This window comes from Tinamus guttatus, unplaced genomic scaffold, assembly GCF_059628265.1.
Source record: "Tinamus guttatus ecotype Peru unplaced genomic scaffold, ASM5962826v1 Tinamus_guttatus_pri_ptg000240l, whole genome shotgun sequence".
Taxonomy (NCBI): domain Eukaryota; kingdom Metazoa; phylum Chordata; class Aves; order Tinamiformes; family Tinamidae; genus Tinamus; species Tinamus guttatus.
In genome coordinates this window covers 3,963,817-3,990,745 of record NW_028288774.1, presented here as the reverse complement: position 1 = coordinate 3,990,745, position 26,929 = coordinate 3,963,817, and the positions used below count along the sequence as shown (strand labels likewise).

Here is a 26,929-nt window from a genome sequence, read left to right as displayed (position 1 = left end):
GATTTTTTCCATATGATGCATCAAATTCCTGTTGCCTTCTATGAGCTATATGTGTTTGCATGCACCATGAGTGTGAATCTATACCATCTCTTATCAGTCTCTTTGCGGACTTTTTTTTTTTAATCTATTCAATTATACTGTAACTTTATTGACTAATATTGACTTTCTGGTGGCAGTCATGGTGCCCCCTTTTTTTTTTTTGACTATTGCTTTTGAGCATAGGGGTGGATATTCTAGAATGAATCTGAATACTTGCTGAGTACTGAGGAAGCATGTTTTACATGTACTCAGCCGCCTACCATGTTCTTTAACTTCAGCATTATTCTTCAAGCTTCAGTTGTAGTGTTTTGTATCGGCTGTAATGGTTTTGCAGTACTTCTGCTATATGCTGTTCTTCTGTTGCTTGTTTTCCTCAGTATCTTTGAGAAAGTTCGCATCAGAGTTTTGCTTCTTCTGGATGTAAAGGGATCTGATAAGGAAATTAGTGAGACTGAGGTCAAGCTAGGCATGCATTCTTGTTCTCCTTTATTTGTAAGGGCACATGTTAACAGTGCAGTAATAGCAGTAGAACATGACCACCATTGCACCCTCCGTTGTCCTAACAGCTGTGGGCTCTCAGCATGAAACACTGCAGGAAATCTCCACGCAAGATCATTGGAACCCATCCTATACAGACGAAGAGGAGTGGTATTCTAGCACTGCTGTCAGGGGTAAAGCAATTTAAATAATTCAGATAATATTCAGATTTGTGACATAATTCAGTGAAATACAAAGCTGTATGATGAAACCAGTTGTAATTCCTTTACCACTAGCCTCAGTTCAATATAATAACTTTGAATTAATTATGCTCTAGCTGTCATGACAGCTCTCTCTGTCAGAGGTATCATCTGTAACATTCAGCTGCCATTCCAAGAATATCTTTTGTGTGCACCCTTCATTACTTGGCACTCTTCTCCCTATCACTAGAATCTTTAAACTTGCATCTCCAGTAGTGTAATATAACTGAATATATTGTAATATGTAACATTTTGGTGACCCAGCTTTGTGAGGAAAAAAAATTCCCCCTCTCTAATACTCTGGAGATAAAAAAGGGAGATGGTGATTCAAATGCATAAAAGGATGTATTAATCATAATTTCTCAGTTAGACTATCATCTGGAACAACAAAGTCTTCTTGTCTGGGGATATGACAAAACTGAATAGTAACCTCCTACTCTTTCCATTGCTTAGTACACATGCAAAACTATAGGTCTACTTACAGAAACATCCAGGGGAATAGTCGAGAATTAGGTAGGTGGCAAACTGGCAGATATAAAGTTCATATTGATTTGGACATGTTCTTTATTGTGGGAAAGAAGAAATCAGAGACTCTATGAGGAGAAAACAGATAGAATCACTATATATATATATATAGTGTTTGTGGGATTTTTAAAAATTCCTTCATCTGACACTTTATCTGGTGAAATCCTTTTTTTGTTGCTTGTGTTTCTCTGGTGCAGTTTGAAATGGCTTGGTCTTTTCTTTCCTAGGTGATTCCTATTGCTTATATAATTGGAGACCACTGCTAACCTTATTATTATTATTAGCTCTCCAAAGTTAATTTCTTGTTCTAGAATTAACACAATTGCTTTATTTCAGTGAGTCTTATCTTCTCCAATCTTACTGAAATGCCTTTCCATTCCTGCTTGTTATGGTTTGGGCACTTAAGGATTTTTCCAGTTCTTGCTCAACAGGAGTTCAGAATGGCATGCTTAATAGAAAATAGCCCGCTTTTTCTGATGCCTTATTTGTTGTGAGTTAATCAGACTATCTGGTCAACTGCCTATAAGCAGAATTTTCAAGTTTGGTGATTGAAACATAGGCTTTTATCAGACAATAAAGATGACATTATACACAATTGGTTTCACAGCCTATATTAGAGACCCAAAGTGAAGTTAGAGATAATAGTGGTTTTAGTAATTTGCCAAAAGTTAGGTTAAAATGTATCCAACTAATGCTGAACAGTTGTCTTACAGGGAAGATGTGACCTAGGAACTTTTTATGATTTGGCCTTCATTTTGAAAGGAATAGTAAATATAGCATTCTCAACTGTGCTACAAAGGACACTATGCTACCTCCAGATGAATGTGAACATTTCAACACCTTCCTACTCATGTTAGTGTTGATATCCCAATGAGATTTTGAAAATGTTTTAATGTTCTTCAAGCCAAAAGGCTTGAAGGAAAGACCAATGCATTCACCAGCTATTTTTGCTATGTATGTAAATAATTTCCAGATTTAATTAAAAAAAAAAGCATAGCTGAATATGAGTTTTTTTAAGGGTGTTTCTTCACCCTGTTAAGAGCAGGGTAAAACTGAATAGCTAGGGGCACAGCTGTGTGCAGCTTGATTTGAAACTAGCCTGGTAATACATAACATTAGATTATAGTGACAAGGAATATATTTTAGTGGGACTTCAGGAAAGCTTTCTTATCCTTCTGTAAAAAAAAAAAATCTAGATTCTGTGGTAATTTCTGGACTTTATAGGATCTGTCTCAAACAGCTTGAAACAGTTCTTTCATGGTTTTGAAAGGCTGGGATCAGTGAAGTTAGCACATATGCAAATATTTTTAAAATAGAGTTCTGATGCTTATTGCAGTATTATAGGCATTTTTCCCCCCTGGTGTATCTTTTCAAAGCGTTTTTATGTTCATTAGGAAATCTCTTATGGTGGCGGTACTTCAAGTGCTTCTGACTTCATCTTCTGGCATGTAAACAACAGCCAATTAAACAGTGAACAATGAATTTATTTTATCAGTGAGAGCTCTAATTATTACTGAATATCAAAACAAGTATGCTTTTCAGCTTCTAATGTAAGATTCCATTTTATTTTCATTCATCTAACCAAATCCAACCGCTACCAGAAGCAATGGCATTTTCTTTGGAACCAGCGTTGAATTGCGCAAAGACATATTATCTCCAAAAAGAAAATTCGTTTTCTTTTACAAATCCAGAAGCCACAGACTAAGAGCTAAATTAGTATAACAATTATGAACTAGAGGTGCAAGCTGTTGTTTCTGTGCATTCTTCCACTACTTTTCTTGTAACCTTTTTCTATCATTGGTAACTGGGACACCTTCTAGCAAACTTGCATCTCCTGCTCATGGCAATAGTTTTGCAGGGTAGAAATTACAAAGTAGGCATGGCTTCTCTCATTTTTCATTTCACACCAAATATAACAATTAAAAGAAGAAAACAAAACAAAACATAAAGCCCCAACAAACTCTTGTTGTGTAGACTGCAAAAATGAAGATGAGATTAATATGTCTGGGGTCAGATATTATGATTATTATTGATTCAGTCATCATCTTATCAGCACTAGTCACAAATGAAAATGAAAAACACGAAGGACCAACCCAACATCCACTATTACACAGTGTTCATCCTGGATGGATCAGTCAAGAACAAAGTACTGCAAGTACCATCGGGAGTACTGAAGAACATGAATTAACTCTTCCAGGTGAAAATGATATTGAAACAGAATCTTCTCATACAGGTAATATGAAAGATCATGTTTTAGCTAGAGGGTTTCTTTTACTAGCACATTTGCACTTTGAGGCCATAATAGAGATTCTATGAATAAACCTGAGTGATGCAGATCTGGAGTTTATATTATATATTTTACAAATTATTCTATTCATTAGGCTCAGTCCTGGATATTTGTTTTTTTCCCCCATTTGGACTGTGTGCCAAGACCTATAGTGCATTAATTCTGTAACCACCTCTTACATGCTCTGTTCTGTGTCATACAGTGACGAGATTGTATGAGGCTATATAATAGGGTTATATTTGCAGGAAACAGTAAACATTTTAATTTTAATTTGAAAAATAATAATGTCTCTGTATTTTTGTGAGCTGTGATCACACCCCTGTTACAAGTGAAGTCATTGCTGCACCTGCTTTCTACAGATTTTGTTGATATGAAAATTTTAAGTAAAAATAAGATTCCAAAAATGTCTATTTCCTCCATCTCTGGACTACATGATACTGGTGAAGAAGTAAAGAAAACAAAGCATAGCATAGGATAAAAGAAAAGCTTCTCCGTTAGTCAAAGAAGTTGAACTGTAAAAAAACAAATTTTGTTATAAGAGCAACAACTAAAGATTAATACAAATCTATTCTATAATAAAATTAAAAAATGCTCGTCCCATGTGTAGTTTTTATGTTTACCTGTTAGTGACTGATGTGCTCTTCTAAGTGCTGCCAACGGTGAATTTAAAACAGTCATCGCCAGCTCTTGCTGGTTATCAAACACAGGCCACTGAAGGCACATATATCATAAACGTTATTTGGGATGGTCTATTATGTGAATCTATTCGCTCAGCTAAATGTGGTCGTATTAGCAGAGCTATTGGGTAGCTCACTGCTTTAGAAGATTTTAGTCCGCATTTCCGCTGAGGTAGCAATCCTAGATGTTTCATCAATGTTAAGGTTATATTATTCAAAAGAATTGGTCACTCTTTTTCTACTTTCTACAGAAAGGTATAGAATGATTGATATGGGCAATATTTTATTTTTCTAAAAAATTGCAGTATCATATATTCTCACAGAAATGCTGTCTCATACATTGTTTGCACTGTTCACAAATCTGATGCATGTGATAGCCCTCTCTTCTGCCAAACATCTTTATTTCTTTTCATAAAGAGGCTGTAACTAATAAGGCAGAGAAATTGTGAGGAGGAAAAAATGGGCATAGTCAATATACTCAAATTCTGTGATTAAAAACCTACCTACAGAGTGCGATATCCAACTGATACAAAGTCATGAAAATCAGCAGGATTTGGGGAAATGTTTTTGAAAACCAATAGGTACTTTGATTCTGAAAAAAAAAATGAGGAAGAATTCAGTCCTATTGGTGACAGTACACATTTTTTCTAATTATAAACGAGAATGAGAAGAAAATCTGCTTTACTTCTCTTTACCATTAAATGTAGTAGACATGTGAGCAAGCCCTGTCATAGAGACAAGAACCGAAGAGGAGAATAATGTGAGAAATGGATCTTTATATACTGAGTTCATAATTGCTTCACCATCATCATAACAGCTATGGCCTCCGATTACGGGGCCAAACAGAATGACTCAACGCAAGACCCATTGGTGTATCCAGGTTGGGAAGAGGGAGATGTTTATTCCGTACAACCAACTGTTATGGATAGAATTATTTCTTCCAGAGGGAATGATCATGAAAAACAGTCTTCCAGTACAGGTACAAGTAATATCAGTTTCATCTATTTAATGACAGTTTGTTTTAGAACAATCCTGCATGACTTTGTACAATAATAAGTTTAAGCTTTCAATCCATGAAAAAAATTGAAAGGAGTGTTCTTTTCATATATATCAAACCACTTAATCTCTTGTCCAGAATCACTGTTAGCATGGTGAGAGAGAGGAATTTAAAAAATTAACAGTATTTAATTCTACCAGGCATCCACAATCCAGTCTGGTATAGCACATGCCCTTTGTGCCAATTATGTTCTAAAAGCATGATATGAGAAACATGTTAGTTTTCTGTGCTAAAATAAGAGGGAACTATAACACTCTCTTACTCAGAAAGTCTGTTAGATCTTAGGACATTGTGAGTCAACTCTCTACTAGGCCAAATCTCTTGTACGGTTTTCATGTAGTGCTTGGATCATCTTTTTTGTGTCTTCATTGTTCCTACCATTATACAATATTAGCTGATGCTGAAAAAGTTAAAAAGTTTTCTCCTGAAGTTGAAGATTTGCAGTTAGTCTGTGATGCATGTCAGGGAGCTCCCCTAATTACTGTCTTACTGTCCTTTTTCTGAATCCGCCGACCTTGGAAATCTTGAAGATTAAGTCACACAGTGAATGAAAATAGCAAAATAAAGTAGCTAGTTCTAAAGTTAAGAAAGCAGTGATGATGAACTTCTTTCCTGTGAGGGTGACAGAGCCCTGGAACGGGCTGACAAGAGAGGCTGTGGAGTCTCCTGCTCTGGAGATCTTCCAACACTGCCTGGATGCCACCCTGTGCCACGTGCTCTAGGTGTCCCTGCTGGAGCAGAGGGTTGGACTAGATGATCTCTAGAGATCCCTTCCAGCCTTAAGCATTCCATGATTCCGTGATTCCGTGATGCGTGGGTGGATGGAATGTCCCTGTTTTTTTCTCTTTTGGTGATGAGAAAAGAGCAATAGTGAAAAGTATCCCCTTTCAAGGGCAACAGAAGACCTGAACATGACAGAAATAGAATGGGAGGGTGTTGGTTGCAAATGAGTTCAATACAAAACTGATTAAATCATCATCGTAACAGCGGCTACCTCTCCTGATGGTGCCCATCAAGAAGACCCAACTCAGCCACCTCTGCCTTCAGATAATGAACATGGACAGGGCACTGCAGGTGTCACTCATGCCACAAACACACCTGGGGATGAGGTGCTACTTGGGCTGGATCCTGCTAGTAGGAATGAACCTGATGGCGAATCTCCACTGACGGGTACCAGTAAGAATAATGGGTCAAACTCATTTCATTGCTCTGTGTGAAATGAGACATTATTTCTTCTGAATTCAACTCCTCTTGCTGTCCTTCTTGTCATGGCGGATACAACGTTCTCACTGTGGACTTGCATTGCAAAAACCTCAATCTGGTGGGATCTGGACAATTGTTAATATTCTGAACTTCTGGAGTGGGTGTAAGGGAATCCTTCCTGGTACATTTGGTGGTTTCTGATCTTTGCTGAAGCATGTATCTGGGTGGCCTTCTAACTGTTCTACAAGGCATGCTCTTTGGTGATTCTGAATTCCTAGCCGCGTCCTGCTTAGGCCTGTGCTCAGGCCGGGTATGCTTCCTGGTGCCGTGACTGGTGTGCTGGAGGTGCTCTGGAGGACTTTGTCTGATGGCCTGATCCCGTGACTCAGCAGCAGCACCATCACTAGTCAATGGTGTCCTGGTGGTGAGGGAACAGCAATGAGAGAAGAATTACATCCCACAAATTCTGTGTTTGGTTCCTTTCTCCTCCTTGCTGGTAAAAAGACACGCCAGATCATCATAGTTTTGGCTCTGATGTGGCTGCTGCCTCTTGAGTTACAGTCATCTTCTTTTTTTTTTTTTTCCTTCTGTGATCACTTCTTCTGAAGTCTTCCCTCTCCTTCTGTCACTGGGAAATGTGCATATTAACCAACGCCCATCAAACATGGCACGTGTGTGTTGGTTAAGAGTCTTAGAAGGCAGTGACAGTGGTGGAAGAAGGGAAGGCTTCTTTCCTGCTGTGCTTTAAATCAGGCAGGAGGAGCTATTCTCTGGCTTGTTGTGGAATGGGAAAGGGGGAAATGACGATGCAGGTGGTGGTTGTGTGAGGTTTGAGTTTAAAGCTGACCGCGCCATCATCACGACAGCCACGGAGTCCACAGACGTTGTCAGCCAAGAAGAAGGAACCCAAGAGCCACTGTTACCTGGCACTCAACCTGGAAGGGAAGGTGAACAAGCCACTACTACGGATGATTCCCATCTCAATTTCATACCCGGAGTTTTTCCAGACACTCAGGATCATCCTAACCGATTACACACCCCTCCTCCTACGAGTAAGAACAAGAAATTGCAATAATTGTATCTTATTTGTTACTATTCACATGGATTTGAGTGACAAAGGGACATCAGTGATTGATGAAAGGATTATTAACCATTTGTAATGATATCTATAATGCAGAGCAGGTTGTCACAGTGCTTGACAGTGGCACTGAAGTTTTGGAGTTCTGGACAGCCTGTGATGCAGGTCAGGGAGTTCCCCTGTCTTCTTACTGTCCTTTTCCTATGTTTCTGATGTCCACTGACCTTGGGAAACTTGTGGACTAGGCCACAAAGTGGATAAAAATAATGTAGGAAAGTTACTGATTAAAAAGTTAAGAAGGCAGTGATGATATGTGGGTGACTGGAAGGGTCTGCCTTTGCTGGTAATAAAAGAGTGGTAGTGAAAAGTATTCTCATTTAAGAGCAACAGGAGACCCAAAGATGACAGAAATGGAATGGGAGGGTATTGGTAGCATATACATTGAATTCACAGCTGATTAAATCATCATCGTAACAGCGGCTACCTCTCCCGATGGTGCCCATCAAGAAGACCCAACTCAGCCACCTCTGCCTTCAGATAATGAACACGGACAGGGCACTGCAGGTGTCACTCATGCCACAAACACCCCTGGGGATGAGGTGCTACTTGGGCTGGATCCTGCTAGTAGGAATGAACCTGATGGCGAATCTCCACTGACGGGTACCAGTAAGAATAATGGGTCAAACTCATTTCATTGCTCTGTGTGAAATGAGACATTATTTCTTCTGAATTCAACTCCTCTCACTATTTTTCTTGCCTTGGGGAACACAGTATTCTTGTTTTAGACTTCCATTGCAACCAGTGGTTTATGATTTTGTTGCAAGTGATCATCTCAGCAAGAGTTCCTGTTAGTTAGTAGTAGTTTTTTTCTGGATCTAACTTTTCATATGCACCCCATTTTTTCTCATGTTTATGATTAACAGAAGGTGGTACTGGGAAAATAGCAATTCCTATTTTTTTTTTTTTTTTTGCTAAATGAGAAGTAGTAAATGAGTCATAGATTTTAAATCAATATTCATAACAAATATTAGCAGGACTTGAGTTTTCCATGGATGCTCTTAAGACTGTAAAACTATAAAATTACTTGTTTCTCCATTTCGTTGAGCTAGTTCTGTAAAGTTTGAACTTAAGAACTTATGATTCCTGTATTTTATCCTATCTAAATTATGCAGAATATAAATATTGCATTTCTTCTCCAATATTTCATAATTTAAAATGGAACTCTCATGATATATCAGAGCTTTGGACATTTCAGAATCTTTTTGATTTTCCAAAAATCTGTTCCTAAGAAAAAATTAATATTTGTGCTTTCTCCTTACTTCCAAAAAATCCATTTTTCTCCAGGATTACCTTAAAACACATCACTTGGGGTTTTCAAGAGTGATGAAAACTAAGAACTGTGCAGATTAAGATAGTTCTTTCTCGCTTCCTATTCTTAATATTCTAAATATGGCAGACATAAAGCCTCAGAATTTATTGCCATAAACCTTTTAAGCTTTATTTGATTTGACAGGTCAATTGAGAATGTGAAAATCCAAATAAGATTTCACAATATATTAAAATATTTTCACTTAGATTATTCTAATTTTATTCCTGTGTAATGATAGAAATTCTAATATTCATTCTGAAATAATATCATTTTCCCCTGCTGAATAGTATTTATTGGATGTTTTGAAAGGTAACACTTTAGGCTACTGTTCTTTGGAAATGTATCTTTTGGTTTCTCATTTTGCTTATAGTGTTAAATTTCAGTCCATTTTACTCACTTCGTATTTTATAGTGGTTGGGAATTCTGAAATTCCGTTCAGTAAACTTGTGCTGTTTCTTGGAATGTTTATGACATCCTTCCTCTTTTGTATGAGCTGCAGTCCTTATAAAAGAGCACTGCATGAATGATGTGGGAAGGAAGTTCATAAAATAATTTTATTCCTTAATTTTCCATATGAATTCACTTTGAATTTTTCTGTTGGGAGACTAGTATAGATTCTTACAGTAATCTCATGGGAAAGAATGGATGCATGAATAAATAATGTGATAAAAGTTTTTTTTCTTATCATGGTGATATAGGCAGTATTAAGTAGTCAGATCTAGATGACTGCTATTTATTTTTTGCAGTTTTTATATATTTCAATTCTTCCTGAGATCTAGGACATTAATCAGAAACTCCTAGAGTAATTGACAGACAATTAGTGAAGGAATGAAGAAAGCAAATGTAATCTGACAGATACAGAAGATCTAGTTTGCTTGGTATTTTTTCTGATAGTTTATACATAGGCAAGAAAAGAAAAAGACAGTGTCTGATAGACAAATTAGACAAAAATAATGTGGGTGGGATTTTGTAAACATATTTGAAGTTAACTTAGCCATTGTCACAGCAGTCACAGCATCCACTGATATTCCCAAAGGGGAAGAAATGACTCAAGAACCATGGGTACCTAGCATCTCCATAACAGCAACTACCTCTCCTGATGGTGCCCATCAAGAAGACCCAACTCAGCCACCTCTGCCTTCAGATAACGAACATGGACAGGGCACTGCAGGTGTCACTCATGCCACAAACACCCCTGGGGATGAGGTGCTACTTGGGCTGAATCCTGCTAGTAGGAATGAACCTGATGGCGAATCTCCACTGACGGGTACCAGTAAGAATAATGGGTCAAACTCATTTCATTGCTCTGTGTGAAATGAGACATTATTTCTTCTGAATTCAACTCCTCTTGCTGTCCTTCTTGTCATGGCGGATACAACATTCTCACTGTGGACTTGCATTGCAAAAACCTCAATCTGGTGGGATCTGGACAATTGTTAATATTCTGAACTTCTGGAGTGGGTGTAAGGGAATCCTTCCTGGTACATTTGGTGGTTTCTGATCTTTGCTGAAGCATGTATCTGGGTGGCCTTCTAACTGTTCTACAAGGCATGCTCTTTGGTGATTCTGAATTCCTAGCCGCGTCCTGCTTAGGCCTGTGCTCAGGCCGGGTATGCTTCCTGGTGCCGTGACTGGTGTGCTGGAGGTGCTCTGGAGGACTTTGTCTGATGGCCTGATCCCGTGACTCAGCAGCAGCACCATCACTGGTCAATGGTGTCATGGTGGTGAGGGAAGAGCAATGAGAGAAGAATTACATCCCACAAATTCTGTGTTTGGTTCCTTTCTCCTCCTTGCTGGTAAAAAGACATGCCAGATCATCATAGTTTTGGCTGTGATGTGGCTGCTGCCTCTTGAGTTACAGTCATCTTCTTTTTTTTTTTTTTTTTTTTTTTTCCTTCTGTGATCACTTCTTCTGAAGTCTTCCCTCTCCTTCTGTCACTGGGAAATGTGCATATTAACCAACGCCCATCAAACATGGCACGTGTGTGTTGGTTAAGAGTCTTAGAAGGCAGTGACAGTGGTGGAAGAAGGGAAGGCTTCTTTCCTGCTGTGCTTTAAATCAGGCAGGAGGAGCTATTCTCTGGCTTGTTGTGGAATGGGAAAGGGGGAAATGATGATGCAGGTGGTGGTTGTGTGAGGTTTGAGTTTAAAGCTGACCGCGCCATCATCACGACAGCCACGGAGTCCACAGACGTTGTCAGCCAAGAAGAAGGAACCCAAGAGCCACTGTTACCTGGCACTCAACCTGGAAGGGAAGGTGAACAAGCCACTACTACGGATGATTCCCATCTCAATTTCATACCCGGAGTTTTTCCAGACAGTCAGGATCATCTTAACCGATTACACACCCCTCCTCCTACCAGTAAGAACGATGACTTACAAGCAGTCTTTTATTGATCATTTAGTTATTTTTTTGGACTGATGATATTCTGAAAATATTTTTATTTTTTTTCTTTGATTAGATTAATGTTATATATATTACTTTTTATTTTTCTTCTTGGCATTTCTAGACATGTTTATGCATATGATTCTTAGGTGCCTTTTGAGGTAAGCTTTTATCTATCCCAGAGTTAAGTTTGGTCAAAAGACTGAAAAGTGGTGTTTTGTGAATAACCTCTTCCTAGATTGTGCTATGTTTATGTGTTAATATTATGTTTATTATATTACACTACCAAAAACTTAGAAAGCGCTTCTAAAGTTTGTCCACCAAGACATTTTAGTATTTTATCTTTCTGTTTGATGGCCACAAATGCCATCTATGTAACACTTAATGTCACTTTTTCCTCCATCCACATTTCTTCTGTATAAGGTAAACCTATATAACAGAAGGTAATTCTCTTTATGGCCTTTTTCTCTACGTATATTTGCTGCTGGTATCTTGCCAGTGATTAATGATAACTATTTTTTCTGGTCTCTAACAAACATTTATGAACAGCATCTTTTTGTGAAGAGTACTTTCATTTTCTTTTAAGTTAGTATAGTTAACAGTAATAATGTTTATTTATCACACTACAATATCCTGCTTCCTCGTGGTCACAAGTTAATATGGGAAATGAAGGGACTTTCCCTTATTCCTAAATGTATTTTTTGTACAAATCATCTTCCCAAAAGTATTTTTTTTCCATATACTATTTTTATGTACTTTCCTGGAAGTTAGTGGAACTATGCCAGGGGAGATTTTTGTCAAGGCTCTGTGTTTTTATTTATTTATTTATTTTTGTACCTATGTATTTATAACATTATAAAGTAAACACTTTAAAGATCATTCTTTCATTATTATTATTATTAGTTAGGAATTACAATTTGTATTCAGTGATCACATTACTTTTGACAGATTTAAATTAAAGAGGATATTTGTTGTCATAGTGAAGAAATATTTCTCTGCTTGTCTACATTCCCTTTTCACTTTTTCTTGGCATAGCTCCACTAAATTTGGTGGATTCTCTTTTAATTAATATTAATTAATGTTAGCTCATACATCATAAGGTAGAATTTGGTCTACATTTTACTTCATAATTTTATATAAATCAATAAAATATACCCAATCAAAATGCCTGACTTGCAGTATTTTAATGTAGGCACAGCAATATAAATGCATTTGGCATTTGCATCAAATGCATAAATTGATACAATTTTATTGCAAAGTTCAATCTATTTTAATAATTGTTTCTTGCTACAACAAGCTCGTTTATTGACTTTCATTTCCCTATTCACTTAATGAGTCCAAGCAGTCTCCCTAATTTACTGTGCAGACATTACACACTATGAAAAAATGTTAGTTACCTTTCTCTCTTAAGCATATAAAACCTGTAAGAAATGGTTAGAAGATCTTTTGCAAGGTGAATATCTGTGTAGAATCTCTGCGTTGTCAATGCCCTGGCAAAGGCTCATAACTCTTCCATTTTTTTTCTTTATCTTCTGTTGGGGATTTTTAAAATCACAATACAAGGAAATATTGAGGACAACACCATCATGATGGAAAGTGTTTGTTTATTGAGGGATCTTTTGTGATGTGAAAGTGTTCTAATGTAATGTGAGAGAAGCACTAGTGTATTGTCAGACTGTAGTTAAAGGCCTTCTCTGGACAGACGAATTGCTCACTGTAGTACCCTGCTTTCTTTCACTTGCTTTTTCTGTACTGCAGTGCTTAAGCTGGGGCCTGACAACACATTAATGACTGATCTTCTGTCCAAGTATCCCAGTGGAATAAAGAATGGATCCACTGAAGGAACCCAAAATGTAACTGTCAAAAAGAAGAAAAAAACAATAACGTATCTTCAAAATGGAGTTTTAAGTTTCTTAGGGTCCCTTGTTGCCTCCTGCAAGCACATCCCCCAGCTAAGAACATGAGGGGACATAAGTGCATCCTGTCTCAGTGGAGGGGAGAAGAGTGAGGAGACAGCAGTTGTGTTAGCGTGAGGATTGTTAATCAACGTCTACATAACTATCTAAGGGGATCTGCAGTTGGAGAAGCTCTGTAATTTCTCAAGGATGATGTAAAGCACCTTGAAAATGCACTGTGTGGGGTAGACAAGTCAGTATTTTCATCTTGGCCAGCTTTCTTAGAGGCCTCAGAGTCCAGCTCAGATCACTTAGTTGCTGAAATTAGTGGTGAGATAGCACAAAACAACTCATCACTCAATATGTTTCTTGTTAATAAAAAAAAGGAAAACATCTGGAAGATTCTGAACTACTCGTTGGCTAACGTTAGCATCAGGAAAAATGCGCTGCTTAATTCTGCATTTGTCAACTGCTATTAGGAAATGAGATCAGAGGTGCAGACTAGAGTTGCAATATGTGTTAAAGAGCAAGAAAAAGAACATTACTTTTGAGCAAAGTACTTAATTTGCTCTATCAGACTCTGGAAGAACTCAGAGAGATGGAGAACTGCAATATGGTTTGTGTAGTGGCAAAAAAGATAATCAGAGTAGTTTCACTTGGGATCCAGAATATCTACATGGGAGCAGATTTATTACTGTAATCACATTAAAGTTTAAGGGCCATCATAGCAGAAACTGGAAGTGTGCATTTGGATTTAAGATTTTAGAATCAAATTACATAACACATTAATAAAGGAAGAGGGATCCACATGCAAGTTTACAGAGAGTACTTTTTGCTGTAAGAAAACATATTTTGATTTTTTCAAAGTCTGGTTCATGTACATGGCTATCAAATTTAAAACTATCGAAAGAACTACACTTTTTTTTTTCTTATGAGCACATTGAAGTTTTAGAAATGCAGCTTTATGCTGTGTAGGAATAGAAGTAAAATTTTAAAAATCTCTAGATTGATCTTTTCTAGGTTTTAAAATATTTTCTTCTCTCTCTCTCTCTTTTTCCCTCTCCCTCTCTCCTTCTCTCCCTCTCCCTCTCCCTCTCTTTCCCTCCCTGTTCTCTCTGTTCTCCACCTCCCATGCAAAAGGCAAGACATTGATCACATATATGAAAAAGTTCTTTAAAAAAAAGTCCGCCAAAGTTCAGATGTCCTTACAAAATTTCTAGGCAGTTCTAATCACATTTTGGTGATCTAATCACATTATATCTTTGCTAAAAATGAAAAGCAGGAGAGGGGAAAAACTATTATTTTTTTTATTCAAAGTGCTAAAAGGAACGATAGTATGAGTATGATGAATGTAGTATATGCAAAAGTTTTCATTAAAATACTTGCTAATGACCTCAGTGTGAACTTCCTATAAATATCTTTTGTTATTTAATAATATTTTAAATTCCTTACGTTATACTCTATGTACTTTACTGTTCAGTACTCATTAGACATATTGGGCCTAATGGATATTTTTTTCTTTAGGATCTACATCCAGTATATATGGTAATAAAGGACCACATATGGGAGATCATGAATCCACTACTTTCCCTGGACAGACCACAACAACAACAGGTTCACAACTAAGATCAGGTGGGATACCAGGTAAGTAAACTTTTTCTTTTTTTTCTAGCTTTTCATTTCTTTTTATTGCTTAAACGTAGAATAATGGTAATACAAACTGAAGCAAGAGATGAAAATTTAGGTCAAATATAAATTTTCACTAGTAATCTCAAGAATGGAGCATATTGTAACTCATAAAACTTCCCACTTATGTGAAGATGAAAGAGAAGAGATTTTTTTGAAGAAAAGTATTAAGAATTAAATAATTTTGATAAATTGATCTGAAATCAAGTAGACGAAATTCAGTAAAGATATATGCGGTGTCATATGTATGAGAATGTTCAGTGAAAATAATAGCTGAAACACCAGTATTACAGAATAAGATCTGCAGTTTAAAATGGAATAGAAATAACCCAAACTCATGATGCTATTACAAAATAAAATAAAATAAATGATCAGGGATATATTAACAGTAATGCTGTTTGTAAGACACACTTTTCTTAGGCCTGGCAAATCTGGGGCCAAAGTACCATGTTCATTTCAAAACTTTGCCTTTCATTGATGAAATAGGAAAAGTAGAGGATGCCATAAAAGTAACTCAAAGTAGATGTGAGATCAGTATGCTGCAAAAAGAATGCATACAAGTTTTTACCATGGAATAACAGTAACTGAACAATTAAAAGAGGTAATTTGTTTCATGTGAAACATGGTAGACTCGTGCAATGAAACTTATTTCAAATGAAAAAGAAAATGGGGTTAGCTATTAGGAGAAGAGCTCTTGTCTGTCATGGCAGTAAAGTATAAAGAATAGACTACTGGGAAGGTCCTTTATTCAAAATTTTGAGAGCAAGTGAAACATTTCTCAAGGATATTCTCACTCCTGCTTCACTGGAGTGAGAAATGAGTGATGTGACTTCTTAGGTCTCTTCCAGTTTTAATTCTTTATTATGATTTTGTAATTCTTATTTTTCAGGAATTGCTCTCAAGTCTAAAATAAGACTTTAAAAAAATGAAGGTAGACATGTCACTTTATGTCAAAGTCACCCTACTTTTGAATCCAAGATTACAGATGTCTCAGTACTTAGCCTGTCCTAGCTTGGAATAAATCAGTGATACAACTCTTTTTCACCTACCCTGACCAAAGTGCAGTACTTGCAAGCATTAAGAATGATCAAGTGTTTCATCTGCGTTGGCCTGCCTGCAGCTGAATGCTTTTTTTTTTTAATAGAGTATTCAGTGTGATTGATGATAAAGTGTTTGCTATGCACAGAAGCACTTTGTAAAATGAACAATCATGCAAGTTAGGTGAAAAAAAAATGGCAGTATAAATGAACGCAAAAGGGTTTGTGTGCTTGCAGTTCTGCAAAATGACAAAACCATATGAGATATATTAAGGGGTCTCCTTCCCTTCCGTTAATCTCATCCACAGACTGGTTGATTGTAGTTGCTGCTCTTGTGGCACTGGCTGTGATTCTTGCAGTCTGCATCGCTGTTAACAGTCGGAGAAGGTAAGCAAGTCCTTTACTTTCTCTGAACACATTGCTCCCTTACTTTCCTCCTTGAGAGGCTTCAAAGCGTCGTGCAAGACTACAGCAGTACAAATCAGCAAAGAGTTTCCACTGGAGAGATCTGTAACTCAAGGCTTGGGGCAATATTTGTGTAAAGAAATGTTTCAGTCTTGATTTGTAGATGGAAATTGAATGTGGACAGATCGGAGAGAATTAATTATTAACTATTACTTATTAATAGTTAGGTACTAGTCACTGCGAATGAAAAATATGAGATGAGCTGAATATAATCCTGTGCCATTAACCACCAAGGACACTACCCCAGGGATAGAGTTGCTGCCTGAGAGCTGTATCAGAGAATTGCAGGCGTAGGGTTGACTTGTTCCTCCCAAGCCATAGGCAGTAGCGCAGGCGGCCATCATATTGGTAGGAACTGTGGGGCTGGGCGGCTGAGGGGAGTGAGTTCAGCTGGGGGTAACAGGGAGTTTTGCTGACAGCGGTTACTCTAGTCCACTGGAGAGACTTGAGGAATGGGAAGGTGCAGCAAGCTGTGCAAGGTTAGCCAGAAATCTGCAGGAAAGTAGCCTAAAGAGGAGGTTCGGGGTGCGCTTTCCCTTCTCCACTTCTTGATTGTCAGAAACAGCTTATTGTGCCTTGAATGTTAAACTTGAACTCTTTCCCAAAGTACATTCGGTGTGGATAATGTTGTTCCCTGCTTCTTGAGCAAATTAACTACTTACCTGCAGGTCGCAGGAAAGTCCACACGAATCCTTCCGTGAGAGAGGGTCGGGGTGCCCCAGGTCGTGACGTGCTGGGCTAAATTGCTCGCAGTAGTGAGGGAGCACCCCAGTCTGCACCACACAACGCTGCTCCGAGGCAAGGAAGGCCCAGCTGAACGCAGCTTGTCAGGTGGAGTAAACTGGCACAGTCTCACTGAAGGAGGTAGTGAGATGCCACCAGGCATGTTGTCCCTGCAACTGTGTCTACAACATCTACGCTCCTCTGACAGTGCTATTAGAGACAGGCTAAAATAAGCTATCAAGCACATGGTGAGGCAGCATAAACTGCAGCTTTCCCTCTGTCGAGTGGCTCTGGAAATGCACAGTGTGAGTAGTGTGCCTCATGGGTTGACATGCTGCTCTGTCTATGAAAGCACAGGCTGTTGACGTCTCTTCCCTCTCGGCCCAACATTGCCATGGAAACAGCCAAGCAGGGCTGGCATGGCTGCCTATAGGGAGCATCTGGTGAGAAATGAAGTGATCTTCTCAGAGCTATAAGTTATCTGCTAGGTATCATTAATGGAAAATCTGTTCTTTACTTAGCACTTTCATGCAGCTAGGAGACCGAAAGAGAGAAGGTGCATGTGGGTGTATGTATGTGTACAGATTTCCAGATTAGACCCTAATAATATGTACTAATCACTGCAAGGCGAATTTTTTGAAGCAGGGACATAATCTGATACGTTTGAAACAAATGGATTTCTACATTTCGCTTCAACATAATTTGATACAGGATAGCATGGTTAAATCAAGGATTCTGTGTTGGATTTCTACATTTCGCTTTAACATAATTTGATACAGGATAGCATGGATAAATCAAGGATTCTGTGTTCATTTATTCTGATCTATTAATGCTAATACACTGAAATTCATAGCGAGGTAGTTGCTGTGCAGTCAACATTATGCATGTGAAACTAACACTATTACTGTCCTATAACAGAATTTGAAGTTGGAAAAAGAGGATAATTGAGCATTTCAGTGATAGCTGAGCAGAAAATAGAGAATAATTTAAGCATTCTTTTATTTAAAAAATGAGAGTTATCCATGTTTTGGCTTGCTGTTAACTGCAGGTTTTTCACTTTCCTTGTTCTGGCAGCCTGAAGGAGCCGAGGCAGAACAGGCTTTAGCTTCAAGCCACTTAATGCCTTGATTCAGAACACAGTAGATTTAGCCTTTCTCAGTACGAGGTCAGCACGTCATGGGAGATTTAATGAATTTCAACCAAGCAATCAGCTCTTCTCAGTGAACAGCAAATTACTTGGCTTTAATATTTCCCTTTTTTTTTTTAACAGCTATGGTTTAAAATTTTCCTGTAAAAATTAAAGCGGCCCAAGGCTCAGTGTGCTCTGATTTCTTTATTTGTTTATTTATTTACTTATCCCTGTTGTCGCAAAGAAGATCGCTCCTCAGTCTGGTGCCAAGTCTCGTTCCTGAGACCGGCACAAGGTGCAACCCAGCCCGACCTGCACGTCAGGAAAGAGCCCTGAGCTGCTTCTCAGGGAGCCAGCGCAGATTCACCACCGCTCTTCCCTCTTTTAGTATTTCACAGGAAATGCTCCCAAGTGTTGTATAATAGAAGCATGACAAATTGAGCTACTTTGGCTAAAATAACTGTCACATGTCAGTCTGTAAACATAGGAAAAAATACTTCAGAAGGATAACAGTATAATTAAACTGCCAAATTAGTCTTTCAGACAAAGTCAGTACGACTTCAGAAAGCAGCGTCCCTCTGGAGAGCTGTGTTTTACATATTCAGTTTGCACCAGGCTATTTAAATATTCAGCACAGTATAGCCAGAGAACCATCTTAACAGTGTGAGGCACAGCTGACAGCTATGCAACTACCTCTTCTTTCTTTTTTTTTAATTACTACTATTTAAAGAGTTATTTCATGTTGTTCCATAAGGTTTAAATATAGTGTTTATTGGGTAGCACTGGAGTGCGTGCAACTTTAAAAGCACAGTAGCTATTCTCTACCTTAATGTCTTCTTAATGATCTAAGCTGTTGATATTAGCAAGTTTAATCCTGCCTTATTCCCTGGCTGTTGGCAGCATTCTGGGTCTGACATGCTGTTGCAAAGAAGGAAAACATGGTCTTTTATAACTAGGCTACAGCTTGGTCCCTTGACCCAAACTTCCAGACATGTGAAAAAAAAAAATTCAGAGATCTGGCCCGACATTTGATTTAGCATGCCCTTGTCCTTAGAGTGGCATATATACAAAATACATAAATATGAAGATGTTCAAGTATTAGCAAATTGTTTCTTTCAGTAGTTCCATGCTGTTCCTATTTTCTTTCAGTAGTGTTTACTAGTCCTGTTTGTAGTAGAGGTAGCTGTTGATCACATCAGTGGGTTTCTGCTAAAATTGTGGTGACTGGCTTCATCTGGCAATGAAATATGCAGTCCAGAGAAACCACCCACCTTGCATAGCCTAGATCTGCACTGGCTAAGGCTCCAATAAACGACCAATGACCTAGGTTGTCGTGACTGAGCATCTTTTCCTCAACATGGACTAGAATTTTTATTTTTTATTTCTGTTAGTCTCCATTTCTGGTGCTTTTTTATTTCTGTTAGTCTCCATTTCTGGTGCTTACTTTCTTTTTGTTTCTTACTAGATGCGGGCAGAAGAAAAAGCTAGTGATTAACAATGGCAAAGGGGCAGTGGAAGACAGGAAGACGGGTGGATTGAATGGAGAAGCCAGCAAATCGCAAGAAATGGTGCACTTGGTTCATAAAGAACAGTCAAATGACCGAACAGGAGCATGTGATGAATTCCTGACCCTTGATGAAACGCAAAATCATCAGGAGCTTGACATGAAGAGTGGAGTGTAATGGCACCAAGACACCAAGTAGATCAGAGCTGGGGAAATCAAAATCGCAAAGAACTTGGACAGGAGTTCACAGATGCACTGTGCTACTGATCGCTTTTGGACATAATTAAACATAAGTTTTCTTCATTTTTTAATTATTTTAAAATCATGTCCAAGTTGCAAAATTGACATTTTCTTTCTGAAATAAGCCCCCAAGAGTTGCATACATTTATCATTTCCCAATTCCTACATGGAGTGCACTTACTGTGTCTTTGCTGTTAGGAGAGACACAAATTTGTATCGTTTTTCCCAGATGTGGTATCTTCGCTGTGCGGAGCTACAGGAGTATCCAGTCACTCCATCTTACAGGCATTGAAGGTACTAAACTTGCCATGGTACAAGAATAAGTGAGGAGCACATGTCAAGAGTGAAAATGAAGCTAAAAACATAAAAGCCTCCTTACAATCTCTAAAACTTCAGAACCCTTCAGAAACCTCCTGCCTTCCAGACAGAAAGAGTGGTAGATGCATTCAAAACAGGCAGAAAATGACATTTTATGAGAATTTATGACTTGATCTGTAATGAGAAAAACCCAGAAGGATGTTTATTTATCTCTATTTTTAAATGTCTGGGCATACAGTAAGTCTCCTTGGGAGGGGGAATAAAGACATGAAACATGAGCTGATACATAATAAACTTCTATACTTTATTATCTTAATCTGTACAGTTATCCTTGAGTTTTGGAGGTGTTCATTGCTGTTCGCTCTCCCTCCTTTATTGGTCACTGTTTGTGTATGTTTTTAATGAAATGGTTAGTTAGACTAATGAATAAAATAGAATGATCCCAGGCTTAATCACACATATATAAATCAAACAATTGGAAATCATCAAATGTGATGACAGTATTTTATTTTCTGAAGAAGAGGGCTGAAGAATCTTCCTCTGTTTCCAGGCTCCCTTATGTTGAGCCTAGGAAGGCTTGTTTTCCTTATAACTATTGTGTTACCCCAGTGTGCTGATATTTTAAAACTCACCTTTGTATGGTCTTGTCACTTCTGAAGAATTTTATTTTGCCCAGCTTATTTCTTTCTGCTTTTTAAAAATACCAGAAGAAATGCAGCTTGCTTATTGGTAGCAGAAGTTGAAATTCTACAAAAAAAGAACAAAGAAAATTAAAGGAAACTCTCCCAGGAATGTAATATAGTAAAATAGCTGCAGCCACATTGTCATATACTTTTATTGTGTCTTTATATGTCTGTTTTGAAAAAGTATTTGTATTAAAATATGATGCTGTGCATTATTGATATGTATTATCAGAAAGAAAATTATTTGCTACCAGTAGTCTGTGCCATTTTTAAGAAAACATGTTGGAGTGGCGGGAGACTGACATCTTTTAATTGAGCTGCCTCAAAAAAAAAAAGTAAGAAAAACAATTTAAGGCAATTGCAAACAGTAAGGTCTCTATTAGTAGTGGGATGGGGAATATTCTGTAGCTGGGTTATTGCAATATTCTTGTTCACTGCTTATAGCATCTTCGTTTGAAATTGTTTTATTAAAGCCAGCTATTTCAGGTTCTCCATTCAAGCTAATTGGAAGATGAGTACTCAGCTGGCAAAATGCTAGCATTAGCTTGAACTGATCCTTTTTGGACCATAAAGCACAAGATTGTTCTGATTATATTTCTCGGTTACAGCCCTTCAGCAATTTTCCATGTGTTTTATAAGTTGCTCTGTGACCTGGTACCTCCAGGCAAATTTCCCTGGGGGAAATTTATGCCTGGGCAATAGGACCCAAGACAAGCTGCAGTGCTAAGGAACACAGAGGATGCTTTCTAATTTGCTATATGCCAGTATGTTGCATTTATGGACAACTACATAGCTTATGATCTGTAGATGACAAGTTGAAGGCAGTAGGGTTCATAGCTATTTACCTTCTCAGTACGTGTGGTCCATGGTCAAACTTCTCAGCCCCAACATGTATTTTAATACTGAAATGTGCTGGGGGAAGTCTGTTGACTTTACATTGAATTTTATTTCATTCTTGTAATATTTTTAAGCAAGTTTTTATATTTATCATTTTAAATCAAAAGAAACTGTTGAGTGCTGTGTTAAAACTGGCATTATATACTCATTCTGCTAAGTATAGAGGTCAAGAATAGGGATTATTCCTTTCTTTAATTGCTAATTTAACTCTATCAAAAGGCGTTAACTCCCTATCTTGAAGGTTAAATCTTTCTAGAAGAAGACTGCAGCATGTTATTCATCTCCATATTCAGATGTTTAATGGAGAAAACTACCTTCCTAATTTATCTTATGTGCTATATATAAATATATATAAACATGGGCAATGTTCTTGGGCTTTATATTTTTAAATAGGGAAATACTCAATTTCTCTTTACAGAGGCAGTGGCCTTATTTTGTATATGCTGATTTCTTTTAGATTATATCATGTGATTTATCTGTAATCAAGTTTCATTATATTTTCAAAACTACATGGCCATTTCATACATGTAATATAGTAAGTATGTGTCTTAAGCGCAGTTTTATCGCTTGACGGGTTGTTCCTTGTGTATGTGTATTTTTTTATAGAGAGCACTTGATATATTCGCATATTTATTTAACAAATTAATCAGGATGAAAGAAAATACTATCTCTAAATTGTAACTAGAAATACTACTGCTAAAAAAAAAAAAGAAAAAAAAAGAAAATTTGAATTGTAGAATGAGTTTCCAAAAATAAACTTGATTCCACACTAAGGGTAAAAACCCAGATTGGCATTACTAGTGGGCAAAAAGAGCTATTCAGCAGGACAGTCCTTTCTCGGGCAGGTGGGCCAGGGATGAGATTTTCCATCTGCGAGCTCTGTGCCAGGCGTAGTGGGATATGTGTGACCCTGTGTGCTGCTCCGGCCTCCCTGCTCCTGCCAGGGATATTTCTGCACATCACGGGGTGACTTTTGTGTGTTATTTGTGCTTTCTGCACCAAACGTTGGCTGCAAGACCATCGGGAGGTGACTCCCCTGCGCCCCTTCAGCACATAGCGATGGTGCTGGACCGAGGCAGAGTTAATAGATGATCCTGTTTCAGGTTTTCTGTAGACAAAGGTGAAGCCAAGATGCTTAGAAAGCCAGCAGTTTGGGGGGTTATTTTATATTATATTTGGCCCTTAGGACAAAGTGTTCAATATTGCAGCCAGCAATCATTTCTTAGCCTTATTAAACATTTCAAGGCTCCAACTGCTCTAACCAAGAGCTTTGGTTACTTAAAGAAGAGAGGCCCCGTGGATAACACTAGGCATGGACAGCTTTTCCTCTGGGGAGAGGAAGGAGGTGGCAGCTGGAAGGACGCAGGCTGCAGAGCCCTGCTCCCGGGGTGCAGCTCCAGCTGCATGGGCGTTCTGGACGTGGGCAGGAATGATGCAAGGGTGCGCTGAGGGTGGGAAACCCGTGGGATCCGGGCGCAGCCGCCGGGAGGCTGTGCTGCTCGCTGGGAAAGCCCCGCCAGCATCCCCACGACGGCGGCACTCGAAAGCTGCGCAGCTCTAAGGAAAGGAGAGGAAACGAGGCCTTTCCCTGTGAAGCCCCCACCTCCGGGTCACCTCCGCACGCACCACCCATTTACAAGCCGACTTTGCCCAATTTCCCCCCCGGCAGTCGGCTTCTCACTATTACTCTGCAACCAGCACGACTATGAGAAAGGAGCAGCAAAGGGTAACTTTGGCACAGATGAGTAACAGTGGCTTTTATGCAGCACCCGGGCTGTACTTTCCAGCTCCCCAGCTCACCCGTGAGCCAAGTGCCTCGACACCGACAAGGTTTCAAGCGCGTTCCTGGTCTTGCTCATCTTCCTGTTTTTGAGGTGCAGGGCTTGGCCGACTGTGCTGCAGCACAGCTTGGCGAAAAACTGAAATTAAGGTGGCTGAGCCACCAGGGACAATCTCCTGCCCTCAAGGACGCTGATTATTCTGAAGGTGCAGGTAAAGCAGAGGGAGTGAAAGCCTCACGTGTGTTTCCAGCTCAGCCTTCTTTCCGCTTTGTCTGAATAGTTCTGACAAATAGAGAGTTTTTTTTGCCTAACAACTTAACTGTTCTCCAGCTGTCTATTAAAAAAAAAACCTCTTTCTCTACAGACAAGGGCTTTTCAGATGAATGGATGGATGAGTGAAACCCATTTTAATTAATTCTCTCCCATGGAAATCTGCACACTGAATGCCAATGTGTGTGTCACCGAGTTTGTGTTGTCTTTCAGAAAAAAAAAAAAGAAAAAGTGAAAATGATGAAGATTTGGATCAAAGCAAATGCTTAAAGTCTGTCAAATGAGAAGATGAACAATTTTTTTGTTTCCAGAAAAGGGCACAGTTTAAATTAGTTTTAATATCTCAGGCAGGAGACGTAGTTATGCAGAATTATGTTTTTGGAAGATTCATCATGCCTAACACATAATTCAGCTTTTCCTTCAGGCTAAAATAAAATGCTTAGAAGCAATAGCAGTATTTCACTTCACTTTCCAGAGGCTGCAGGCCTGGAAGCCTTCGCTTGGGCCACTGCATTACATGGGGTGCCCGGTACTAGCTGGCTGTCAGGCCTGCGCTGCCGCACATTCATGCTCTGCTTGCAGGCAGAGTTTTAGCCTTAGCGCTCAATCTACTTGCAGTCATTGGGGTACAGCTCGCTTCTGGCACCACTATTTTTTTTTCCTGGCTAAATTTAAAGAAAAGCTTAGATCATTTTCAATGACCACATTTTCCTTGCATGAACCAAGACACTGCGCTCTCGTTTTACCCAGTACACACAGTAATAAACTGAATATATTTTGCCTCGTGATCTAAATTTAAATTTGAGTTTACCATTTCTTGCCTGCCTTCTCTTTTTTAGTGCTAACCATCTTGTTGAGGGCTGATGATAACAATAATGATTTTTTATCAGGGCCCTTTCTGCAGAGAGAAATTTCACCCCATACCTGAGGCCCAGTGATTTCAGTGGACAAAACGTGACTCATCAACTCTTTGGCACAGGAGAGAAAATGCTTCCTGCTTTGAGGGAAACCTCTGAATAATAGAAGTCGCACAGCAAAGCTCTAGAGCAGCATGTTGGGTTGTTTCTACCTTTCCAAACTACAGGCAATTTTGGGCTTCATTCACAGAATGGCAACCTGTGTCTACAGGGGGCCTGTTTGTATGTATTGCTGGGTGGAAGTACATCAAGCTGGTTTTATTTATAAAAGCATTTTATATTCATCATTTTACGGTATCTGTGGGTTGTGGAATTCATTAAAAGAAACAAATTAAAATTACAGTCATCAGGAGCTATCTTGCAGTTTGTTTTCTAGTTAGTTAACGGTTCTTTCATGCACCCAAAGAAACCTTGAAAGTGCCACCAGCAGCACCAGCGTTTCATGTGAGTGAGTGCTCAAGGCAGACGAGCCTGGTTCCGCGGATGTTTTTAGCGGTGTTTTCCTCCTGAGGAACGTACGTTGGGGCCACCTGCTGCTTCCGTGTCCTGGCCCTCTTTGCACATGTGGTTTGACGCAAAGGCGAGGGTTGTTTACAGGCTTTGAAACGCTCTCTCTACTTTCCTCTCATATAGAAATACCCCTTGGTATCCATCAGAGACTCATGGCTTGCTGTCTGCTCTATCACTGCGCTTTCTCATGGTGATGGGAACCATCTGGCCGTAAGGACAGCACAGAAATGATTTTTTTCCTGGAGCAAAGGACTGGAAGACAGACAGACTTCATCAGCTTTCATCAGAATCAGCCTGTGGGATGGGCCAGCTTATAAAGTTATTGCAACTGTTCCATTTTATTCTCCTACACTTCTAACATTTCTTTCTACTCCCTGCTACTACTATTTCAGGCCACGTGAAACCACGGCTAGCCCTAGCCCTAGACCTCAGTGCCAAGAAGTGTGGGTTTTGCCTCTTGGACTTCATGAAAACGAACTCAGAGGCAGCCAGTGCCTGCAGCATTTGCTGCATTCAAACTACATCCCTGACGGGTGAGATTTCAAGCACTTAGTTAATTCAATGCCACCTTTCATGGTTCCTGCAGTGTTTTAGCGCAAGGAGCATCTCAGATCACTGTTCTATCCAAACTCTCATCTGAAACTTTTCAGTGTCAAATCCCAGTTTGCAGTAACACGCACACAAATAACCCATGAAAATTATGAACCAACATTTATTGATGATATGTACATAAGAGGTACAACATTTAGTGAAATGTTATATCACGATTATTTCCAGTCTAGAAAGAAGGTCCTTTTTTTTTTTCACTACATAAAAGTTACAGAAATCAGTTCACACCATAAGAAAGCATTAGGAGGGAATGGCTCTGGAAAGCTGGAGGAGGAAAGGGTCCGTATTACAAAACTAAGACTTGGTCTACGAGGCTTTCCAGCTAGAGGATGCCACAACCAAGCCTGGAGCGGGGAGAGAAATGATACCACCTGCTGTCATTAGCTGTCAAACAAGCCGTGCTATAGCTACTGTACACATGCCATTTCAAACCTGGGGTTCTTTCTGAATGCAAGGAAAAGACAGCCGCCATCCTGCGTGGTTTGGATTCTTTTTAGTGTGTAATAGCTCAGTAGAGGCCAGCTTGTGACTGGTCACCTTTGGGGAGACCATGGCGAGGAGCGGGCAGTGCGGGGCACTGTGGTGGGCACCCAAAGCCAAGGAAACACCGTCCTCGGCCGCACCGTGCTTCCCATGTCCCACACCTTGGGGCTGCGTTGGGATGTCCCTCCGCTTAGAAGGAGATGTTTGAGCTGGGAGGGGAGCCAGGTCCCCGGGACACGGCAGTGACTCAGTGCCCGCCCTTTATCTCGCCCAAAGTCTCCCAAAACCCTTTCAGCATCCGTGACACTTGGCAGTGCCTCCAGCATACACCCCACCCAGAAGCTGCTTTCCCTGTTCTCCCACATCTTGGAAATACAGTCAGGATTTCACCACGACTTACTTTGCTGCTGAGTACAGAGGTCCT

The 26,929-nt window shown here is 39.2% G+C and overlaps 1 protein-coding gene across 1 annotated transcript in view; it reads left to right on the top strand.

The window, feature by feature from the left end:
* CD44 (CD44 molecule (IN blood group)) overlaps positions 1-21,637 on the top strand; it is a 54,524-nt gene extending 32,887 nt beyond the window's left edge. The window contains exons 7-9 of the mRNA XM_088525773.1: positions 14,778-14,897; positions 16,285-16,363; positions 19,759-21,637. Coding sequence (XP_088381899.1) covers positions 14,778-14,897; positions 16,285-16,363; positions 19,759-19,975 — 416 coding nt within the window. The 3' untranslated portion in view covers positions 19,976-21,637. The remainder of the gene's footprint in view (positions 1-14,777; positions 14,898-16,284; positions 16,364-19,758) is intronic.
* Positions 21,638-26,929: the final 5,292 nt, after the last annotated feature.